Below are 13336 nucleotides of genomic sequence, written 5' to 3'. Positions count from 1 at the left end.
GCAGCTGGATATATGGATCAAAGCTCACAAACGGGGCCAGTAAACTGCCACCAAGCCTAATTCTGTGCGTTCAATCCCCAGGCCCCACATGGAAGAAGGCAAGAACCGACTCCTGCAATCTGTACTCTTCGACATGTGCATGCACACGTGTACACACACCAGACACACGCGTGCACACGCAGACACTAACAAAGGGTGATAAAAAATTTAAACTCATAAATCCTGACTGCCGTCGACCGCAGTAGAAGGGGGAGCTGTGACTGACTACAAAGTGGGGAGGACAATGACCCTGTGTAGATTAAGTGATGTAACATCACTAATACTTTACACAGCACCGGAGACACGGCACATTCTGCCAAAAACCAAACCTCTATCCCCGTCACATGGTCACAGCCTCACCTACAAAATCCCTGGGACCACTTTGAGCATGAGATGACGAAAGGACACAAGAATCAATGGGAAGTGCTGTTTCTGAAGACTAAGGGACATACAACTGCACATACACGGTGGTCACACACACACACTCACACACACACACTCACACCCTGTTTACCTTCCACGGTTCCCAATGTCTATAGTCAACCATAGTCTGAACATATAAAATGGAGATCTTTGGAAACACTCCCATGTTGCACATTTTATGTCGCTGTGTGTAGCGTGAAGACATCTTGTGGGTGCCCCTTTGTCCTAGCACGACCACAAGTCACTCTTTCTCCAGCCCACCCTGCGGCATCCGCTGCCGCCCATCACCCCTCCAGCAGCCGTCTCCGCCTTCAGATCAACTATCACAGCCCCCAGTGCCTGTGCTTGAGAAGCCCTTGACAAGGGCCCTGAGGTGTAAGCTACGTGTGTAGACAAACCGTACAAACAGGATTACTACTGCCTGTGGCTTGTGGCGCCCCCTGTGGCTTGGGACACAGCTCCCATGGGTAAAGATAAAGGGGAGTTACAGCAGATACACTACTGAGTGATATTTGGGTACAGAGAGTGAGGAGAAGTGCCCCAATCATTTCATCTGGGGTTTGAACAAGCAGAGATGGTTGAAAGCCAAGAGGAGAGTGGAGGCGGGGGCACTGAGGAAGAAGTTGCTGAGGAGCCTGGGCTGGCTTTGCAGACCCAAGGTAAATAGGTCTTTCTGCCGTGTTTGACCATGAGAATCAACTCGATCAGCCGCAGCACTCAGGACAACTGAGTCCCCACAGCTCCTGTGGTGACATGACCGGCATTAGCAGTGAGACAGGATGCTTCCTGTAGTCAGATGTAGGTCAAGGGCCGGGAGACACTCCCACAGGAAAAACCACCAGAAGGGGAAGGTGCAAAGTCTCGGGTGGTGGGCTATTTCATGCCGCCCTATTTACACACAGTTACCGGGCACTGTGTGGCAAGGATTATAAAGAACAGCTAGCGGGCTTCGTGACTCATTTCGCAGAACATAAAAACATGTCTAAAATTAGACTCTGGACTCGAATAAGGCTGCTCAGAATGGAGAGACAGAAACGACAACCACACCTGCAGCTTTTATGCTACGTCCGTCTCTGCCTTTGCTTTAAGAACTGGCTCCTACAAAAGCCCCTACCAAATGCATCACGCATGCTCAGTAGGCCTCCACAGTGGCGGGGGGGGGGGGGGCCTAGATACAGGCCAGCTGGCAGGTCACACCCACTGAGCAGCTGATATTATATGCCTAGCTGTAAGACACAGCCTTGATTTGAATGGGAATTACTCAACATGAACGCTTCTGTGTTTGCCTTGTGGTGGACACCCGGAGCGACTCCTTGGCAAGACAGATCCAATTCCAGTGAGAACGCAGCTCTTGCTCCCTGCCATTTATTTAGTCACAAGAGGCAAAGGGCTTATTGTATTTGCTATACCACAAGTGTCTAGTCCAGCAACTTGAAGAAAGGAGCCAGGATGTCTCCCCTGAGTTATGATCCCACCGTAGCTATTCTGACCCTTTATTTATATCTCTAGGGTGAGGGCATGGGAGTCACATGAGAGGACAACTCCCAGGAGACACCCTCTTGTTCTACCCTGGGGGTCCTGAGAATCAAACTCAGGCCTTCAGCCTTGAAAGCAAGCACCTTTATCCTCCGAGCCATCTTGCTGGCGGCACAGCTCTGTATTCTTATTTCCAGTCTCTATCCCAGGGCCTTGACTTGCCTCCTTGCTGTTTGTGTATGATGGTCACTGCCCTTGAGCAGGTATTCTTTTGACTTTGTTTCATTGTGAGTTGGCTTCTTACGGTCTCACTGTATTCTAGCTGGCCTGAAACCTGCTGTGTAGACCATGCTGGCCTCAAATCTGTGACCATCTCCCTGCGTCTGTCTCCTAGGTCATTGGGATTACAAGCTTGGTCCACCATGCTCAGATTAAGGCAAATACTGCATTAAGGCCATAGGTTACCTTGAGAAGAATTACCGGATTTGACTATCCTATCTGTAACAAGCATTTCAGAACTTTTTTACTAAAAAGGCCTTTTAGACATGTGAAAATAGCTTAGGAAGCCTCTTACACCCAAGGCTGCACCCAACAACCAGAACCCAGTGACATCACTCGCTCAAGATAACCAGACATGGTCCTAGACCCCATGATGCCCACTGGACAGTCCATAAGCAGAGACCAGGAGCAATGCTCTGCTCTGCACATCTGGAGAGACCCCACCTTGACCTGCCCTCAGGAGAGTCTCCCAGGACCCAGACCTTTGAATCAGAGATGACTGTTAAAGAAGGGACCTGACCTTCAGCTAAGCTGAGCAGCACAGGTGAGCAGCCTTGGGGAGACAGGCTTAGGACATAGTTAGGAACTCAGAGTGTGAGCTTTGGGTGATGATGTTAAGCATGACAAAATATAACTTTTTTTATATCAACCATAAAATACAACTTTTGTTATATCAACCATAAAATACAACTTTTGTTATATCAACTATAAATACAACTTTTGTTATAGCAACTATAAAATATAATTTTTGTTATATCAACTATAAAATACAACTTTTGTTATATCAACTATAAAACATAACTTAACTTTTGTTATACCAACTATAAAACATAACTTTTGTTATTCCAACTGCGTGCATTCCAACTTCTTCCTTGCAACACTATCTATATACAAGAGGCTGTTTCTCAAGCTTGTACCCCTGAGTAAAGTTTTATGCTGTCTTCACAGGGCCCAGCCCATTTCTTCTTAGACAGATTCCTGGACACTTCACAGTTACTTTTGAAACAGGATCTTCTTTCTGTCACATTTTAAATGTTATTTCTGATAGGAAGACTAATCATTTTGTGCTTTTCTTGTATCACCTTTTTATAGCTGAGGTGAGACCTCACAACTTCAGGGACTTTCTAACTTTTCTGCAACTAGAAACTTCTAGTGAAAAGACAGTCTTTATCTAAAGAAATCCTGATCCTAACATGATATGGGGAAAGACTTTCTCTCTCTCTCTCTCTCTCTCTCTCTCTCTCTCTCTCCCTCCCTCCCTCAGAAGGACTGTCTCTCTCTCTCACTCTCTCTTCCTTGCCCCCTTTCTCTCTCTCCTTTACCCCTCCCCCATCTCTCTATGTATCTCAGTTCTCCCATGCCTCAAGCAAGTAAATCTATCTCATTCAGGAGATTTACACAATTCCTCAGCAAGGTCCTGGGCCTCCCTTTCTGTGCTCTATCTAGACATTGACACTTTGAAGAAAAATGGCACTTGTCCTAATCTGCTTCACAGGACGGACTTCTCTGTCCCTTTCTGTTATAGAATAATCCCTGACACTGTGTCAAGTTATTTCACTGGGATTGGTTTAGTAAAAAGCTGAATGGTCAATAGCAAGGCAGGATTTGGGGGCAGAGAGGACACTGGGAAGAAGGCAGAGTCACCAGGAGAAGCCAGACAGACATGGAATGAGTTGAACACACAAAATAGGATAGAGGTTAAAAAAAGAAAAAACACATGGTAGAACACAGATCAATAAAAATATGGGCTAATTTAAGTTATAAGAGTTAGTTAGAAACAAGCCTAAGCTATTGGCTGAGCTTTTATAACTAGTAAGAAGAATCTACATCATTTTTTGTGAGCTGGGGGCCCAAAGAAAAATCTGCTTACACCTAGATGTCCTACACCTGAGGACCCCTACCTCCTGAATGGGGAGCACTGCCCAACAGTTCACTCTTTTTCTCTTATGGCCACTTTAGAAGATCAACTTCTTTGGCACAGTTGTACCAGGACAGCTTGCTTCAGTTCGTTCAATTCTACACTAATCTCTATCAATTAACCGATAATAGTCCAAGGAGTCCTCCAGAGGCTAACACTGGGATTATTATAAACAGATAGTCTAGCTTTAAAATGCTACACTGTTTTTTCTTCCCCTATAAACATTTAAATTATATCAAAATAATTAAATTATAAATTTCAACAAAATACTGCTAAAGTCACATCATAAATAACTTTGAAAAAAGAATCATTAAGTTATTCCTAGAAACTGTTCTCTAGCTTGTGGGCCCATGTAGTAGTTTAGATAATGGACTGTAAGCCATGAGCTCTCTCTGATCTGGATCACTAATCCCCACCCACAACCAAATGAGAAGGTTCCAGAGCCCTGGTAGGAGGTGGTGCCAGAAGGAACGTGGCACAAAGGCCGCCTCCTCAGAGGGCTGTACCGTGAGATTGAACCTTCACGTTAATCTACTGTGACGACACACTTGTTCTGACAAGGCCCTCTGTGTGGCTAGCAGAGAAAGATGTTACAGAAGAGGCTGGAGAGCAGCAGATGATGGAGAAGATAAAGATAATGGCTAAGATCAAACTGAAGGAGGACTGTGAGGGACCCGAGAAGCTGAGTCCCACAGGAGTGTCGCAGTGCCAACATGCACGGTAATGCAATCAATTCAGTTTGGTTATGCTAATGTGCGAGTGTTTAAAAAAAATCTGAGAAACGTTATCTCAAGTGAATATAAATATAGACCAGAGAAACCCATAGCAGGTGTGAGTAGAACAAAACTGAAGGATCCAGGGTCCCCACTGCTTGACACCCCTGGGACAGCACACACAGCCTGGATCCTGGGGCTCCGTAGCTCGGGGTGAAAAGTCACTGGATGGCATGGTTCGCTTTGGGTGGCTATTCTAGCAGGGGTCTGCTTTCTACATAATCTGTTAGTTTTACAACTAGCTCCCAACTTCATCCCGCCATGCCATGTGACCAGGCCCACTTCCCCCTACTCACAGGGGGCCAAGTGAGTGCTGATTCTGCCCTGCATATATTCTTTAAGAATATCTGTTGTTAAAGATGGTGGCTGGCAGGGCAGTAGTGGTGCATGCCTTCAATCCCAGAATTTGGGAGGCAGAGGCAGATAGATCTCTGCGAGTTCGTGGCCAGCCTGGTCTACAAGAGCTAGTTCCAGGACAGGCTCCAAAGCTACAGGGAAACCTTGCCTTGGGGGGAAAAAAAAGAAATAAATAAATAAAAACAACAACAAAAAAGATGTGTGGCTGGTCTGTTTGTTACCCTCCCATTCCAGGTGTGGATTTCAATGCGACTTGACTCACTTCTTAATCTGATGCCGTATCTTTCTTTCTTCTTCTTTGTTTAAAAGTATATGTCACCTGTTTTGGCTTGGTTTTGTTATTTTGGGACACAACTTGCTTTCCTCCGAGCCCATTTTTTTTTTAAATATACTTTACTCTTACTGGGAAGAAAAAGATACTTTATCCTCTAAAATTCTCCCTTGTAATTTTTTCTCAAATAATTTGGTCAATTTCTATTGAGATACAATTTTTTTTTCTAATTTACTTATCATTAATTGGATATTTTATTCATTTTGATACTGCCCAAAGGTGAAAGACTGAAGAAGACACACCCTTTCTCGGACAATGGAGAAAGCCAAGAGTAACTGATGTCAAGTGTGAAGTCTTCTGCTGCCCACCTGGGCCTCACATGGAAGGACATGCTTCTTCACAAAGACAGGAGCTGGTTAGCTCAGGGTGAGAGGCTGCGTTTCTCTCCTAACACTCCCTCAGTCTCCTTACAAGGTAATGAAACCTGTCCAGTGCCAAGAAGGAAATAATCCCCTCTGGAGAAACAAAAGCCAGAAGTCATTTCCACTACTCTGTGGTGGGAGAGAGGGACAGAGGGAAGGAGGGAGGGAGGGAGGGAGGGAGGGAAGGAGGGAAGAAGAAAGCTAAGTAGCAAGAATATAGCTTGGAGGGGGCTGACTTTCTTTTTTTAAATTTACTTCTTTTTATGTGCATTGATGTTGTGCCTGCATTTATGTCTGGGTGAGGGTGTCAGATCCCCTGGAACTCAGTTACAGACAGTTGTAAGCTGCCATGTGGGTGCTGGGAATTGAACCCAGGTTCTCTGGAAGAACAGTCGGTGCTCTTAACCTCTGGGTCATTTCTCCAGCCGGGGGGGGGGGGGTAGCCGGGGCAGCTGTCTTTCAATGCTTATAAATGCTTGCAGAAGGAAATTCCTATTAGAATCAGAGGCCACTTTGAATACAAAAATGCCACATGAAGAGTCTAACTGCTCTATGTTTAGAAGGTTTATCTAAGGCAATTGAGAAGCACAGGGGTCTCTGTGACATCCACTGAATTACACACGTTCAACAGCCCTCCGTCGGAGGTACTAAGTGAAACTGCAGTCTGTACTTTTCAACCACTCTGGTAGAACAGATAGAAGAGGTCACTGAATCAAATTTTCATCTTACCCTGAAAAATCAGCAGAATATTGTCCATAATCAAAGATATAGACTCTAGTAATCTGACACACTGTGAGGTATCCCAAAGCAAACACAAAACAACATCTGTAAAACAAAAATAAGCCAGATTAGTGGAAACGTTCATTCCGTCAAAGGACACATTGTACAGAAACTCACTGATTCACATGGCTCCACAATTAAATAGTATTAAATCCATCCTACAAATACCTTGATCTAACAGATTATGAGAACTCTCTCCTAACATGTGGATGGTTGATGAAACTGACCACTGCTGCCGTTCAATTTTATTCTGAAAGACGGCCACACATAAGATTTCATATGTGAAAACCATGAACAGAAGCATTGAAAGACTTGATTACTGGTGACAGCTTTTTTAATTGATCCGTTACTGCTCCCATAGACCTTACACAATTCTTCACTAGATTCTCCTCATCTCTTCGTATGCGTGTGCACGGGTCTGCACGTAGGTGGACACGTGCATGTGTTTGTGTGATTATGGAAACCGGAGGTCAGTGCTGGGAATCATCCTTGATCATCTTCCCGCTTTCTTCAGTGAGGTACAGTCCCTCAGTCAGATCCAGACCTCGCCAGGACGACTAGTCAAGAGCCAGCTTGGCCTGGGGACCCCTGCCTTCAGAGACTGAAACTGTAGGCAAGCTACCACCACCCCACCCCCTACACATGGGTTCTGGAGAAGCTGATCTCTGGCAAATGCTTTTCAGCAATTTTATTTGATTTTTAAAATAAGCCCTCAGTAGCCTAAGTTCATACCCTTTAGAGTGAATCGGGGGTGCTCACCCAGAACCGGCTAGAGACTTTATAGGCACAACCAGTTAGTGACTTTCCCAAACTCAAGGTGCTCAGATGGTATTACAAGTGAACACAGTATGGAAAATGAGCTTATGTATCCATGGAAAAAGAACAGAAGAAACCCAAAAACCACATCCTAGAAAACGTAACTTCACATAAGACAAGAGCTGCAATTCAAATTCTCGGGGTATAAACATGTCATTAGTCAACAAGTCAGGAAGGGCAGAGGAAGCTAGGCCTTCCTCGTGTGATGACCATTCTAGATGGATTAAATAATCAAATACGAAACCATACCAAGTGGGAATTACGGCTAAATATTCAAAAGTAGCTCTCAAACTGGAGGGTTTTCTAAGCATTCAATACAGAAGCAATCGAAGGGGGAAACACTATCTATTTGGCTAAACTAAATCTTAGGTTTCTCATGTACGTGATTCAGGTGGCTTTATGAATGAGTTCTTTAAAGCTCTGAAAAAGAAAATCTGGGAGAAAGAAAAAAAAAACCAGCTGGGTGTGGTGATGTACACATTTAATGCCAGCACGCAGGAGTGGAAGCAGGTGAGTCTCTACGAGTTCAAGTCCAGATTGATCTACATTAAACAGAGAGACCCTGTCTCAAAGAAAAAAAAAAAGAGCATGCTAAACCCAGTATTTATTTAATAAAGTTATTTGAATCACTGTCAGTGTGTTTTGTAACTTAAAGTAGTTTATATAGGAAGGCTAGCAGTATTAATCATCCCAATGATGAGTCAAAAAGATACACGGGCATTTGCTAAAACTTCAGCCAAGCCTGGTGGCAGTACTTGGCCGAAACATGAAGACTTCAGGTTCAGAGGCCTGCCTCATACTACACAGTAAGCTCAACACCAGCTTTGACAATGGGATAAGATACCGTTGTAAAATAAAAAGTAAAAGTGCCGGCGACACGCACAGCTCGGTGGTAGGGCACATGCTTGCTGGCATGCATAAGGTTCTGGGCTCAGTATGACTCTGTAAAAGAGCGGGAAAAAATCAATAAAGCAAAAAACTCTTAGCAAGCTGAGGGGTAAAAAAATGATGTTTCCTCAACATTAAAATGTCTAAACATGAGGCTGGGAAGATTACTTACCATACCAGCAGACAGACCCAAGATCAGTCCCCAGAACACATGAGAAAGCCCAGCATAGTGGTACAAGCCTGTAACACCAGCACAAGGGGAGTCAGGACAAGAGGAGCTTTGGCGCTCAGTGGCCAACCAGGGTAGCTGAATTAGAAAGCTCCAGACTCTGTGAGAAACTATGTCTCAAAAAAAAAATTAGGTGTTGGGGGCCAACTAGATGGCTCAGGAGGTAAAAGCACTTGGCATGAGGTCTCTAGAACCCACGTATAGGGGTTAAGAAAACCAACTCCATAACAGTGTCCTCTGATTCCTACATATGTACTATGGTATGGCTCCCTATCATATAACACACACACACACACACGGACATGGACACACAGATAACAATAACAATGTGGAGAAGGAAGTCAAGATATTGATCTTTTACCTCCACATGCACAATGTGTGCTTTTGCACACATATATGCACATACAACGTATATGTACACACACACACACACGCACGCATGCAGGCTCTTGTCAGTCCTGAGATAGTAGTAACTCATAAGGGAAGAACAATCAGGAAGTGTGGGGTGGGAAAGAAGAGGACCATGCGTTGGACGGCCTCACTCTACTTATGGTTTAGAAGACTCAGTAATAGTAAATGCTACTCCTGTTAAATTAATTTCTAAGTTTAGCATCATAATCCTAACAATGCCTTTGGTGGGGGTGAACCAGCTGATCTTCAGGGGCTTCTAGCTAACTAAATAAACACGTGCCAGAAAGGATTTAGAATGTGCTGCAAGGATTTAGAATGTAGCGTTGTTTCAAAAATAGATCAAAGGATTGCTCAAACAAGAGACAGTTTAAAAAGACTCACTGTCCAACTGTTTATGATAACACTGGCATGTTAAACCAGGGGCAAGATGAATGAAGTTTAGTGAGCCAAAACAATAGCTCTCTTCTGAGATGGCTCCCCAATGCACACTAGACACAGGGAATACCAATCAGTACAATAGGAAAAGATATAAATGTAAAAAATAATATGCAGAGTCATACAATAAGATAAAAGAGAACAGCTGGAGAGGGGACAATCACATAAGCACAAAACATATCAGACATTTCGCTACAATAAATTACGAAGCATTACATGCTAATGTAACAGAAATCAACTTGTATGCATGCTAGGTTAATGTCCCTAACAGAGAACTTCCAAGCAATAAAAAACAGATGAAGAAATCAAGTGGAAAATAAGAATGATAAGGAACGGATTATATAAGAAAAATGTAACCATCATTTATTTGGAAAAATAAATGAGATTCAGTCAAGCAGCTGTCAGAGACAACTTGGAAACTCACAGCAGGCTGAAGACTGTGTTCAACACAGACAGGCACAGTCTAAAGAGGGTAACACTAAGGCTGGACAGCACAGACACAGTCTAAAGAGGGTCATACTCAGGCTGGACAACACCGACAGACACAGTCTAAAGAGGTTAACACTCAGGCTGGACAACACAGACACAGTCTAAAGAGAGTCATACTCAGGCTGGAGAGCACAGACACAGTCTAAAGAGGGTCATACTCAGGCTGGACAGCACAGACACAGTCTAAAGAGGTTAACACTCAGGCTGGACAACACAGACAGACACAGTCTAAAGAAGGTAACACTCAGGCTGGACAGCACAGACACAGTCTAAAGAGGGTCATACTCAGGCTGGACAACACAGACAGACACAGTCTAAAGAGGGTAATACTTGGGCTGGACAGCACAGACACCGTCTAAAGAGGGTAACACTCAGGCTTTCATTTTTAGCATCTTTGTCTGTCTATGTATCAGTCAGTCTATCTATTGTCTGTTTATTGCATGGGGGCGTACATGCCACTGTGAACATTATAAAATGCACCCCACCCCCAGTTTCTTCCTTTTTACTCAAATCCGGGGTTCATGTGTGCTAGCTGAGCAACCAACCGAGCTACACCGCAGTCTGAGGAATGGAAGTTTCAGAGTCTCTTAAGCGCATAATTTTGCAGCATACGTTACCATATATCAAATATACGCCATTATACTAAGAATGCAAAGAATGCATGTTACATAGTCTTTGAACTGACAATTCCATGTTCTTATTTCACCTAATACATGAAGGACAAAGTTGTGGGATAAATCCTGCAAAGGTCTGCAGTATAACTGTGGAAATACTATACAACGATACAATACTGTGCAGTTCCACCCAACTCTACATTCAGAGATTTCAATTCCTACCTTACCAGGGTGCAAGAATTTGTGGGACAGAAACTGATAAGTAAGATAAATCTGGTCATTAAAACCAAGACTATCAACTCTAGCCTCTAGAAAAAAAATCTCATCCATTGTCTGGTTTTATAAACATATTTTTATTTGGCCACACCCCGCTCATTTGAGTATTACAATGGCTGCTCTCAGCTTACAGCAGCCATAGAAGCCTAAAATAATTACTGGCTCATCCTGTTAAAGGAACTTTTGCTGACCCTAATTAAGGACTAAACTGTGGGTGGAGATAGTAATAATTCACATTAAGTTTTAATTAAAAGTAACAGGATTGTCAGTCATTGTGAGGAATGACATCACCACCACTACTTCATTAGCATATATGTCAGTCAACACTCACTTTAGAATGACATTAGCACATCATTAACACGAGCTTTACTGATCTAGATGGTAATTCAGCACCTACCTGTAGGCACCAGGGCAGGCCTGCAACCACAGGTTAGCTATAAGAACTTTGGCACTAATCAATGAAAGCATTCCACGGGAACTATGGGCAGAGAATTCACAAGCAAGTGGACTGGCCATTTGGTGTTTGTATATTATATATCACACATCCACTCGACTCATACATTGTGGAATAAGCATAGTTGGCACTGCCTATCAGACTGATTCCAGCTCCCGATCCACACACCCAAATCCACAGGGGGTCAGGCCCCTTATGTACAATGGTCAGGGGCTGCACAGAAGGCACGCTCCCCTGTGCACTTTAACCACCCCGGGATGGGTGATTTACGGTGGCTAACGCAAGGTAAGAGACTATAAATGGCTGTGCGCAGGGATAACCAGTCTGTGTATGTTCAACACACACGCCATGTTTTCCTCGGGTTTTTCTGGCCGCAGTGTTGACCGCACAGATGTGGAAGCCACAGAGGGAAGGCTGACTGCCTGTTACACACCTGTTCTCCAGAAAGCTAGTTAGTCGTGAGACACGGGCTGACACTTCCTGATGACTCACATTGCTGGGTTCCTGAAACATGGTTAGTGCAAGCTGAACTCACTATGACGATAAAACACACCCAGACTCTGGGTCTGGAAAGGCAAAAACTGATTAACTTGTTAGCCTATTTGTTGATTGTACTTTTGCAAGTTATCGTTGGATATATTAGGGGAGAAGAAATGCGTTCCTCAGGTTAGTTATGTGCTCGTTTTTAAACTGACTCCTGGAGAGTTTAAAAGTACATCCACAGGTTTCTTTCTACTAATGTACTGTGTTATGTCTTCCCAGAAAAAACAGGCAGTGGGGCTGAGTAGGCTGCGTGGCTTTTCTATGTCCCTACGTATGTGTCTGGTAACAGCTGCAGACATTGCCTTACATGTTCGGGGCAACACACAAGCTAGGAACACACAGCCGAGCAAGAGCCTCTGTTTCCCTGACGCTGCTGGGCTACTACACAGGCTCTGGGCAGACCCACTCTGGAAAAAGATCCTAGGTGCCAAGGATCTTTTCTGGTACATGCAACCGAGTTAGCTCCTCAAATGCTCAGTTGTGCGCAGGAGTACTGGGGAAAGTCTGATTTTTCTCACGTTCACACATCAGCAGGGAAAGCAGGCATGTAAACCGGTGTGCACACCATCACGTTTTAAGTGATTTGGTCTGTATGAGCACCACTGAATATCTCCAAAGAAGAATCTAGATGCAAATAAAACCCAGACTAGATTCCAATCACGGCCCCGTGGCACTGCCTGTCTGGTCTCCCAAGCGTAGATTTGTCACTCCAGGCTGGCACCTGGGGGCTTCAGCCGTTCTAACTCCATCATGGAGCTCTCGTCTTCCTACAAGTGGTTGACTTGTGAGCAGCCAACGGGACTTGGAAATGTTGATTAATAATGACAGAGGATTTGGAGGCTTGACCTCATCCCTCAGATGTGACATCTGCCTCTGCTGCTGCTGCTGGGACACCTGAAAGGGCAGCAGTCAATTCTTGCTCATAGGAGGAGTCAGCCTGGACACTGTCAACATGCTGAAGTAGTGAGGATGAAATGAAATGAATGTGGGGGTCCGATACTCCGAAGATGGCAATGCTGAACTAGCCAAATGAACGGCCCTGCCTCGGGATTTCAGCTTTGAGAGATAATACTTTCTATTCTGTTCACACCCCTGTGTCCTTGAGTTGGGCTTTCTGTTTTTGGCAACCAACAGCATCCTGGCTCTCAGGATCTGTACCGCCAAAATGAAGAGAAGGATATGGCGAGCTGGCTCAGTCATTAAAACACCTGTGGTGGCATGAATTTGATAGATGCTCAGAACCCGGGTAAAAGCCTAGCAGGGAGGCATGCATCTGTAATTCCAGCACTGAGGAGGCAGAGGCAGGACTGTCCTGAAGATCGCTGGTCAGCAAGCCTAGTTGAATTAGCAATCTCCAGGCGCAGTGAGAGGCCAGGACTCAAAACATAAATGTGAAGAGTGACTGAGGAAGGCCTGGCTAGTTTTATATCAACTTGGCACAAG

The 13336-nt window shown here is 44.4% G+C and overlaps 1 protein-coding gene across 5 annotated transcripts in view; it reads right to left on the bottom strand.

Annotated features, from left to right (window-relative positions):
* Mboat2 (membrane bound O-acyltransferase domain containing 2) overlaps positions 1–13336 on the bottom strand; it is a 128448-nt gene that overhangs the window by 34001 nt on the left and 81111 nt on the right. For 4 of the 5 annotated variants that reach the window (XM_041630222.1, XM_041630225.1, XM_041630224.1 and 1 more), the window contains one exon: positions 6688–6783. The exons of the other annotated variant lie outside the window; for it this stretch is intronic. In XM_041630222.1, coding sequence (XP_041486156.1) covers positions 6688–6783 — 96 coding nt within the window. The remainder of the gene's footprint in view (positions 1–6687; positions 6784–13336) is intronic. 5 annotated transcript variants of the gene reach the window in all.

The sequence above is a fragment of the Microtus oregoni genome, unplaced genomic scaffold (assembly GCF_018167655.1).
Source record: "Microtus oregoni isolate MIOR12 unplaced genomic scaffold, Mior012 000034F_ref0000314, whole genome shotgun sequence".
Lineage (NCBI taxonomy): Eukaryota > Metazoa > Chordata > Mammalia > Rodentia > Cricetidae > Microtus > Microtus oregoni.
This window is presented reverse-complemented; position numbering and strand designations above follow the sequence as displayed.